Genomic DNA, 9,545 nt, shown 5'->3' on the forward strand with positions numbered 1-9,545 from the left:
CTGATGTCTAAACAAAATAATTAGATAAGTGATAGTTACCATTATAGTGGTATGAACATGAGGAGCCACGGAGGCAGTATTTAATTCAGCCCAGAAGATTAGGCAGGGTTCAGGATAATCTTTTACAGAGAAACTGATGCTTGAGCTGAGACCTGAAGAAAGGGTAAAATTTCTCTGGTTGAAAAATAAACTGGTGTCTCATTGAGAAGGATCAATATGTTGAAAAACAAGAACAACATGAAATAACATTGTGCATTTGGGAAATGACAAGCGGTTCAGCGTGATCAATCAGAAAGCGTGGGGACAGACAGAGGAGGCCAGGTCCAGGATGCCGTGCTAAGGGATCAATACTGGATCCTGGAGACAGTGGGAGTCCACGAAATTTTTCAAGCAAATGAACAGCATGACTTGATGTGTTTTGATTCTCATCACTTCAGCATCTGGCCGAGTGCAGTTTGGAGGAAGACAAGACTCGGCAGAGTCAGAAGGCTATTGAAAGCCCAGCTGAGATATGATAAGACCCTACGTAAGGCAGCTACAATGGCAGGGGTTTGGGGATGGGAGGTGGTTGGGGCAGAGGAGAGAAGGAGAAAGATTTGAAGAAAGGTTGGAGAAATACAAGACTATGCCATTCTGGAACAAGAGCGACGTTCTGTAATATGCACTTTCTGGCCCTTTTATTGCTTTTCCTGTCTTCTCACCAGTGCTCTAATTTAAGTGCTGGTATCTCTGCTCTGATTCTCTCACTGTGTACATATGAAACTTTATAGAACAAGAAAGAGTGCTGGCCAGGCACAGTGACTCACGCCTGTAATCCTAGCACTTTGGGAGGCCAAGGTGGGCGGATCATGAGGTCAGGAGATCGAGACCATCCTGGCTAACATGGTGAAACCCTGTCTCTACTAAAAATACAAAAAAAATAAATTAACCGGGTGTGGTGGCGGGTGCCTGTAGTCCCAGCTACTCAGGAGGCTGAGGCAGGAGAATTGCTTGAACCCAGGAAGCGGAGGTTGCAATGAGCTGAGATCACGCCACGGCACTCCAGCCTGGGCAACAGAGCAAGACTCCGTGTCAAAAAAAAAAAAAAAAAAAAAAAAAAAGTGCTACAAAACAGAGAGCACATCTGCCCTTAAGTCTAACGGGAATATTAGGCAGGGCACAGTGACTCACGCCTGTAATCCCAGCACTTTGGGAGGCCGAGGCAAATGGATTGCCTGAGGAGATCAAGACCAGACTGGGCAACATAGTGAGACCCTGTCTCTACATAAAGAAAATACAAAAAATTAGCTGGGCATGGTGGCATGCACCTGTAGTCCCAGCTACTCAAGAGGCTGAGGTGGCAGCTTGAGCTTGAACGTGGGAGGCAGAAACTGCAGTGAGCTGAGATTGTGTCCCTGCACTCTAGCCTGGGCAACAGAGCAGAACTCTGTCTCAAAAAATAAATAAATAGAATTAAGAGAATGTTAGTACAATTCCTAATAAGGCATTGCCTAGGGATGGCTAAAATATGTGATTTCCTTGTCAAAACATGAAGGGATAAACCACAGCAGTGTTTTGGCCCAAGAACTATTTGGTGCTTATTAAAAATATAGGTTCTGGGCTGGGCGTGGTGGCTCATGCCTGTAATCTCAGCACTTTGGGAGACTGAGGTGAGTGGATCACCTGAGGTCAGGAATCCGAGACTATCATGGCCAACGTAGCAAAACCCCGTCTCTACTAAAAATACAAAAATTAGCTGGGCGTGGTGACCCATGCCTATAATCTCAGCTACTCAGGAAGCCGAGGCAGGAGAATCACTTGAACCCAGGAGGCAGAGGTTGCAGTGAGCTGAGATCGTACCACTGCACTACAGCCTGGGTAACAAAGTGAGACTCCATCTCAAAAAATTAAATAAAATAAAAAATAAAAATATAGGTTCTGAGGCCTTCTCCTGATCTAATGATGCAGGATTTGGCCAAAAGATCAAGATGGTAATTTGCGTTTTTAATAAGCAAGGTGATTCTTAGGCACACTGGAGTTCGAAAACCACCCGATGGTTTCTAAAGTCCCTTCCAAGCCTAATTTTTCTTTAATCACAAAATGGCTTCACAGAGGATAAATTTTTTCAGGAATCTTTGAGAGGATTAAATATCTTTGAAAGGGATAAACAGGATGAAGTCAGCCTTAACAATGTCACTCTATTACTAATAACAACATTTATTCAGTGTTCATTTGTGCCAAGTATGTGCCAAATGCCTTATACACATAATCCCACTTATTCATGTCAATGTCCTTTAGCTAAAGACCACCAGGGACACACCTGTCTTTAAACAAGTTGAGTTTATTACTTGTTGCAGCAAAGGAGGACATGCTCCTTGGGGAAGCATGGAGTGTCTCAGTAAGAGAGCTTAGAAAGAAATTGTTATAGGATTCGCACTTCAGTTGTGCAATTTGGGGAAGGAGCTAAAAAAGTTGGAGTTCACTCTAGATTAGATGTTAGCAGAAAGCAGGATTAATTTTGTGATTAGTTATCTCAAGAAATCTTACCCTTAGGGAGGGGAGACTAGAACACGGATAAACCTGTAATCCATAAATAAGTGGCAGTTAATTATTTTGGCTGAGAGAGTGAGGGCTTGGGATTTTGAGAGTGGAGCATTGACTTTGTTTTTGTCTGCGCTTAGACAAAGTTAAGAAGTGGCTTTATTTTATCTCATTTCATCATGGTCTCAGGGTAGCCTTGTCTGAAGTTGTTATTCTGTGAGACTGTTTATGTCTAATAGGGGAGTAACATGTCCTCACTGTGAGTGCCAGGCCAGCATCTGAATGTCAGACGCTGCTCTTTTTTCTCATTTTTTTTCTCATTAATCAGACTATAGTCCATGAGATAACGCCTGCTCTGAGTGGTTATATAATTTGCATGGAGCTAATCAGTGGGCCTTCTGAGTGCAGGCGGCCTGAGTCCAAAGCTCACACTCTTGCCCATGAAGCTTTATGGCCTCCCTCACACTTGAAAAAGGGAAAGCAATCTATAAAGTAGTATACGGTACTTCTCAGTCTTGGGCCCAGTGACCACAGAAAACTTTCCCTTGCTTGTTATCGTAAGTTTACTACCAGGGACTGATTTCTAGTTAGATGACGTGCCCATGAAAGGCATAGTTAAGAGCTGTCTTAAAGCATTGGGTTAACGAAGTCAAAACTAGCCAAGATAAGAATCTAGATTTGTGTCCTGCCCTGGACTGGAAAATTGTGTAAAGACAAAAATGTAAGGTAGAGCAGTCTCTGCCATCCAGGGAAATGAGTCAGCGTTTGTGGCATTCTACCTCAGCAACCTCTCTGGAATCCTGGAGCAATTCTATAATGGCATAGATCTTTCCCAGAAAATTCACAAGGAATAATTCAATCATATAGAGAGAGCCACGAATTTCAGGTCAAAAGTTCAGACTGATGCGCAGATAAATTTAGAAAACACTAACAATCCAAATAAAAGCAACACAGAGCAGTATGTACAGGACAGCGTTAGAATATACCAGAGAACAAGGACACAGTCTACAATCATTTCCAGTGAATGCAGGATGTTAAAGAGATGCATAAAATCCCCTTACCGCTGAGGGCCCCTTTTGTGTTGTTCTTGCCAACGCAGCAGCCATCCTGCTATATAGACTGGCTGTGCAGCCGCAGGCCCCATCACGCTGAACTCGCATCATCCGTGTCAACCAGCCATGGGGAAGGTGAGCAGAACACAAATTAAATAAAATGAGAAAAAAAAAGTTGCCTTTATATAATGCCTGTTAGGAGCAAATAATGTAATTTGGAATGATTCTTCCTTTGCAGATCACCTTCTATGAGGACAGGGCCTTCCAGGGCCGCAGCTACGAAGCCACCACTGACTGCCCCAACCTGCAGACGTATTTCAGCCGCTGCAACTCCATCAGGGTGGAGAGCGGCTGCTGGATGCTCTACGAGCGTCCCAACTACCAAGGTCAACAATACTTGCTGCGGCGAGGGGAGTACCCCGACTACCAGCAATGGATGGGACTCAGCGACTCCATCCGCTCCTGCTGTCTCATCCCCCAAGTGAGTTTTCTAGATTTCCATCATGCCGCCAGAGTGTCCCCACTGTATTGTCAATGTGGGTTAGAGGGAGGAAGGTTTGCATTTAAAAACACCTAAGGGTTAGATGGACATCAGAGATCTGCATAAGCCAGATAGATAAAATGCACAAAAACAGCAGAGAATGTAAGGAAGAACCCACTGAGAGGAAGAATCCGTTTAACTTTAACTTTTTGCTACCAGTAAGTCAATTAAAAGTGGTCTGTAATAAATGTAATATCATAATGGGATATGAAACAAAACTTGCAAATGGGAAGCTGGTTGGGCATACAAAGACGGTATTTTTAACAAATTATTTTGCCTATAGTAAAAGAATTTCTGATGAATGAATTAGATGAGTTCCACTGTGGACTAGTAAACCTTCAAAGCTGTATTGTTAATATAGGCTATTCAAAGGTTGTGTTCAACTTTGGAAAAGGTAATTTTTCTTAATTTGGAAAATCAGTTAAATTCTCATTTCAAATGACTATTTAAATTAACTTTACACTGGAGTACAAGATTTTTTAAATCTTACTTTAGTGGTAAATTTATATGTTTGTAAATTTGGGAGATAATACCCTTACTAAAAGAATACTAGTGAAAATAAATTATTTCTATTTTTCCCCCCAAATGTAGTTTGAATTAACACAGGTAATTAGGAATCAAGATATCTCAGTTCTTGATGGATTCTAACTCAGAGTTTGAACCTCTTAAAAATTCCATCTCCTAAATAAGAATGAATTTCAGGTCAAATAGAAAATGAGCGTGCCAGTATTTAGGTGTAGTGGAAGACAGATCCATGCGCAGCATCCACAGTAATCTACGTTTTACACTGTCTAAATTTTACATTGACAATTCCATGCCCCAACCTACCAAGTTCATCTGTTCTTTGGTTGGACAAATTCTGGAAGAGACTCATTTGCTTTTTTCCATCCTTCTTTCTGTGGACCGAGTAGACAGGCTCCCACAGGCTGCGGCTGTATGAGAGAGAAGACCACAAAGGCCTCATGATGGAGCTGAGTGAGGACTGCCCCAGCATCCAGGACCGCTTCCACCTCAGCGAGATCCGTTCCCTCCACGTGCTGGAGGGCTACTGGGTCCTCTACGAGCTGCCCAACTACCGGGGGCGGCAATACCTGCTGAGGCCCCAAGAGTACAGGCGGTGCCAGGACTGGGGGGCCATGGATGCTAAGGCAGGCTCTTTGCGGAGAGTGGTGGATTTGTATTAAAATAGCTTAACACTACCAATTTCCCATTTTGGAACCTAATAAATATTTAGTCTGCATTGTTGGCAATTGCTGACTTCTGTCGTTCTTTCATTGTGCAAATCAGTTCACCTTTAAATGCTCCTTGTCAAAAGTTAAGAAGTGAATGGGGCGGGGGACGGGGTCTATTGGAGAAGAGCTTCAAGGTAGAGTGAGTTTGAACAAGCCTCGGACGTTGGGGTGGAGGCAGGGTGTAGCCTGCCTGAGAAAGAAAACGCACGGCAATGCCACAGACCTGGGAGAGGCTGACTGGCAAGAAGGGAGGCATTCAACTAAGCACCTTGTTGGGAAGTTTCAACTAAGCACAATAGTTGGGAGGCATTCAACTAAGCACAATAGTTGGGAAGTTTCCTTCTAACCAAAAATGGGTTAGACAAAAGGCAAAGTCAGATGAGTGGAGAGGGCAAACTTAACTTGGCCAACAGCCTGATTACACTATATAAAGGATTGTAGTTTTGTTTACTTTCAGGCACAGTATTATATAACTAATGCCAGGGCCACCACAGCCATTGCCATACCTTTGAACAAAGTTAAAGACCATTCATCTTCTTTTGAAAACGGCTCCTATCCAGGACTGTAGTTCTTGGTCGGTACTACTCCTGGCCCAAATGCTGCGTCAATTACAGAAACTGCACATCAGTTTCCTGGTGACCAGCTATTGCAAATAAATTAATAAGAGATACACATCAATCTTTTAAATAGATTTGCATGGTATAGTGTACCCCAAACATAAAAAGTAACTACAGAAAACATTGTTCTGGAAGGACACATGTATGCATATGTTCATCACAGCACTATTCACGACAGCAAAGACGTGGGATCAACCTAAATGCCCATCAATCGTAGGCTGGATTTCACAAAGTGGTACATATACACAATGGAATACTATGCAGCCATAAAAAAGAATGAGACCCTGTCCTTTGCAGCAACATAGATGGAACTGGAGGCCATTATCCTAAGCAAACTAACACAGGAACAGAAAACAAAATACCTCATGTTCTCACTTATAAGTGGGAGCTAAACTTTGAGTACATGTGGACACAAAGAAAACAAGAGACACTGGGGCCTACTTGAGGTTGGAGGGTGGGAGGTTGGAGAGGATCAAAAAACTACCTGTCAGGTACTATACTTATCACCTGGGTGATAAAATAATCTGTACACCAAACCTCCACAACACGCAATTTACCTGTATTACGAACCTGGATATGTGCCCCTAAATCTAAAATAAAAGTTAAAATAAACAAATAAATAAGTCCCGTAACTACAAAATGGGCTCAAATTTAAAGGTGCATTAAAGAAAGCCATAATTTCTGGAGACTTTGATTAAACTAAAATCTGCTTGCTCATAAGCAAAGTCCTAAAAAGTAAAAAAAAAAAGAAAAGAAACAATTGCAAGTCTTTTCATCAGTAGAGAATTAATTTATTCCAACTTAAAAATTTCCCTTCAGGCCGGGCGCAGTGGCTCACGCTTGTAATCTCAGCACTTTGGGAGGCCGAGGCGGGCGGATCACGAGGTCAGGAGATCGAGACCACGGTGAAACCCCGTCTCTACTAAAAAATACAAAAAAAAATTAGCCTGGCATGGTGGCGGGCGCCTGTAGTCCCAGCCACTCGGAGAGGCTGAGGCAGGAGAATGGCGTGAACCTGGGAGGCGGAGCTTGCAGTGAGCCGAGATTGCGCCACTGCACTCCAGCCTGGGCGACAGAGCGAGACTCCGTCTCAAAAAAAATAAAAATAAAAATTTCCCTTCAAAGTAAAAGGCCTCCCATAATCTTACTACAGTACAAATTCTATAAAGAAGTTGAGGGGAGTCCTTCTGACGCCCCTCGTTGCTAACTCCTGTTTATAGTTATTGGGCACTCTTCTGGGATTTTCTCCTTGTTTATATAGCTCTCTCATAAAACACATGCTTCTTTTCTTTACAAAAATGGAATCATGCTATACATATTAGTCTGCAACTTGTTTTTAAAATATATTATAATATGGACATATATCTAGGTCAGTACCTTATTCTGTTTAATTGTTGAATTGCATCCCATTGTGTGGAGGTCCCCTAGACCATTTCACCATTTGTCCACTTAAGTGACTGGGCTTTTCCAATGTTGCTTTTACCAACAATGCTGCAAAGAATAACATTGTACATATAAGTTAATCTTGACATGCCATAATTTTAAAAAGATAGCGACCTAGAAGTGAGACTACTGGCTCATAGTGCAAGTTTATTTTATTTTATTTATTTATTTTTTGAGACATGGTCACACTCTGTTGTCCAGGGTGGAATGCAGTGGCACAAACACAGCTCACTGCAGCCTCGACCTCCCAGGTTCAAGCGATCCTCCCATCTCAGCCTCCTAAGTAGCTGGGGCTACAGGCATGCACCACCATGCCCAGCTAGTTTTTTCTTTTTTTTTTTGTAGAGAAGGGGTCTCACTATATTGCCAGGGCTGGTCTCGAACTCCTGGGCTCAAGTGACCCTCCCACACTGGCCTCCGAAAGTGCTGGGATTACAGGTGTGAGCCACCACACCCAGCCACAAGTTTATTTTCCATTTCAATAGCCTCCAATTATTAGCCACTAGAGTCTCTTAACTTCCTTGAGTTAGGATCCTTACCAATTTTTGAGCACCTACCATACGCCTGCTATATGTAGCAATGGAGATGAAGAAAACAATCAAAACAAAACAAAAGAAAAAGGTATTTCCCTGCCACTGAGGAGCTCTACATAGAAAGAATACAAAAAAAAAAAAAAAAAAAAAAAAAAAAAAAAGAAGCCAGAAAATAAGAATTAAAATAATTTGTATTGTACATAGTTGGTGTTTAATTCATAAATACCACTTACAAAGATTTATGACTCAAAGACAAGACAAAGTACTTCCGTGGGTTGACACAAGGCTGTGAGCAATTCTTTGAACATGAAAGAAGCTGGACACATAGGTCATTTTCCACTCCAGTACTCTTTCCAGTCCATCAAACTGTTCTCTTCCAGGCCAGTAAGTACTTTCTAAAGTCTTCCTCGAGTCCAGCTTCTAGATATTTATTCCTTCCTCTCCCTGCATCATTCCAGCCACAGCTCCCCTTTGTGTTCATGCAATTAATTTTGTCTGAGTCAAAGGCCTTGTGTACTCTCGCTCGTTCAGAGGGCAAAGCTGTATTCTAGATCCTACCAGAAATAAGTTTCTTAGGAATTTGGTTTTATTTTATAACAAGCTAAGAGATCATGTCTTTGTGTTTCAAACATACTACTTTTTCTAATTTCCTCAAACTTAGATATTTCCCTTTTTAGTTCTTTCCGAGATTAAGCATCTTAGAGCTATTCTCTCTTTTGAATCACGGCACCACCATTAGCTAAGAGAAAAACATCTAATTCTCAGCTACTTCCAGGCATAACTGCAACAAAATCAGACCCAATATTGAAGATTCATGTTTGCTGTGTGTTTTACCATAATAAAAGTTCGAAATTCTGTGAACTCTCTTGACAAAATGTTCCAGTTTCTCACACTAAGGACTAACTTGAAATTTTCAACATTCCGTTAAGCCCATTTCCTTCCTATTAACAATTAGTATTCAAAATTGTGGCAGGTAATACTGTAGTTCTGAGAGATTAATCATATTTGCCTTATTAAGAGTCTTTGCTTTTTTTGCTCCCCGACTTAAATTTTTTTGTTTTTCCCCAAGCTATACGAATAAAACTGTGAACTATATGTGAAATAGCTGAAGCTCCACTTCTATTATAAATAGACAATGTCCCAAATTACCTTTTTACAAACATTCTCAATAGCATGAGCCAGTGATAGCAATCCGAATACTCCAGAGAGAATGAGACCAAAACCCACAACAAGCCCCGTGGACTAGCACAGCAAAGAGAAAAAAAGAGAACACGAAAATGCCCTTGCTCCCCTCCGGGGGCCCCTTTTGTGCGGTTCTTGCCAACGCAGCAGCGCTCCTGCTATATAGCCCCGCCGCGCCGCCGCCCCACCCACTCAGCACCTCCGTGCGCCCAGCCAGCCATGGGGAAGGTGAGCCTAGCCTGCGCCCCGGGCCCCCGGAGCTTCCTCCATCGCGGGGACCAGAGACTGGGGCAGGGGCAGGCCTGTGAGACCTCGCCTTGCCTCGCCTTGCCTTGCAGATCACCCTCTATGAGGACCGGGGCTTCCAGGGCCGCCACTACGAATGCAGCAGCGACCACCCCAACCTGCAGCCCTACTTGAGCCGC

At 42.7% G+C, this 9,545-nt stretch overlaps 2 protein-coding genes and 1 long non-coding RNA gene across 4 annotated transcripts in view; 2 read left to right on the top strand and 1 right to left on the bottom strand.

The window, feature by feature from the left end:
- LOC131383510 (uncharacterized) overlaps positions 1 to 7,452 on the bottom strand; it is a 33,141-nt gene extending 25,689 nt beyond the window's left edge. Inside the window, exons 1-5 of one of the 2 annotated variants that reach the window (XR_009213595.1) lie at positions 7,340 to 7,452; positions 5,852 to 5,988; positions 4,942 to 5,045; positions 3,582 to 3,668; positions 40 to 152 (exon numbers count right to left, since the gene is read on the bottom strand). This is a non-coding gene — a long non-coding RNA (uncharacterized LOC131383510). The remainder of the gene's footprint in view (positions 1 to 39; positions 153 to 3,581; positions 3,669 to 4,941; positions 5,046 to 5,851; positions 5,989 to 7,339) is intronic. The other variant, XR_009213596.1, reaches the window with a different exon arrangement.
- On the top strand, positions 3,663 to 5,363 carry LOC116810381 (gamma-crystallin C). The gene is made up of 3 exons (XM_032754735.2): positions 3,663 to 3,707; positions 3,811 to 4,053; positions 5,025 to 5,363. The coding sequence occupies exons 1-3, from the start codon at positions 3,699 to 3,701 to the stop codon at positions 5,295 to 5,297; spliced, it is 525 nt and encodes a 174-aa protein (XP_032610626.1). The 5' UTR covers positions 3,663 to 3,698; the 3' UTR covers positions 5,298 to 5,363.
- Positions 7,453 to 9,339: 1,887 nt separating the features above from the next.
- The window catches only part of LOC116811540 (gamma-crystallin D), a 1,113-nt gene continuing 907 nt past the window's right edge, over positions 9,340 to 9,545 (top strand). The window contains exons 1-2 of the mRNA XM_032757050.1: positions 9,340 to 9,348; positions 9,459 to 9,543. Of these exons, the coding sequence (XP_032612941.1) occupies positions 9,340 to 9,348; positions 9,459 to 9,543 (94 nt within the window). The remainder of the gene's footprint in view (positions 9,349 to 9,458; positions 9,544 to 9,545) is intronic.

The sequence above is a fragment of the Hylobates moloch genome, unplaced genomic scaffold (genome assembly GCF_009828535.3).
Source record: "Hylobates moloch isolate HMO894 unplaced genomic scaffold, HMol_V3 SCAFFOLD_1, whole genome shotgun sequence".
NCBI lineage: Eukaryota > Metazoa > Chordata > Mammalia > Primates > Hylobatidae > Hylobates > Hylobates moloch.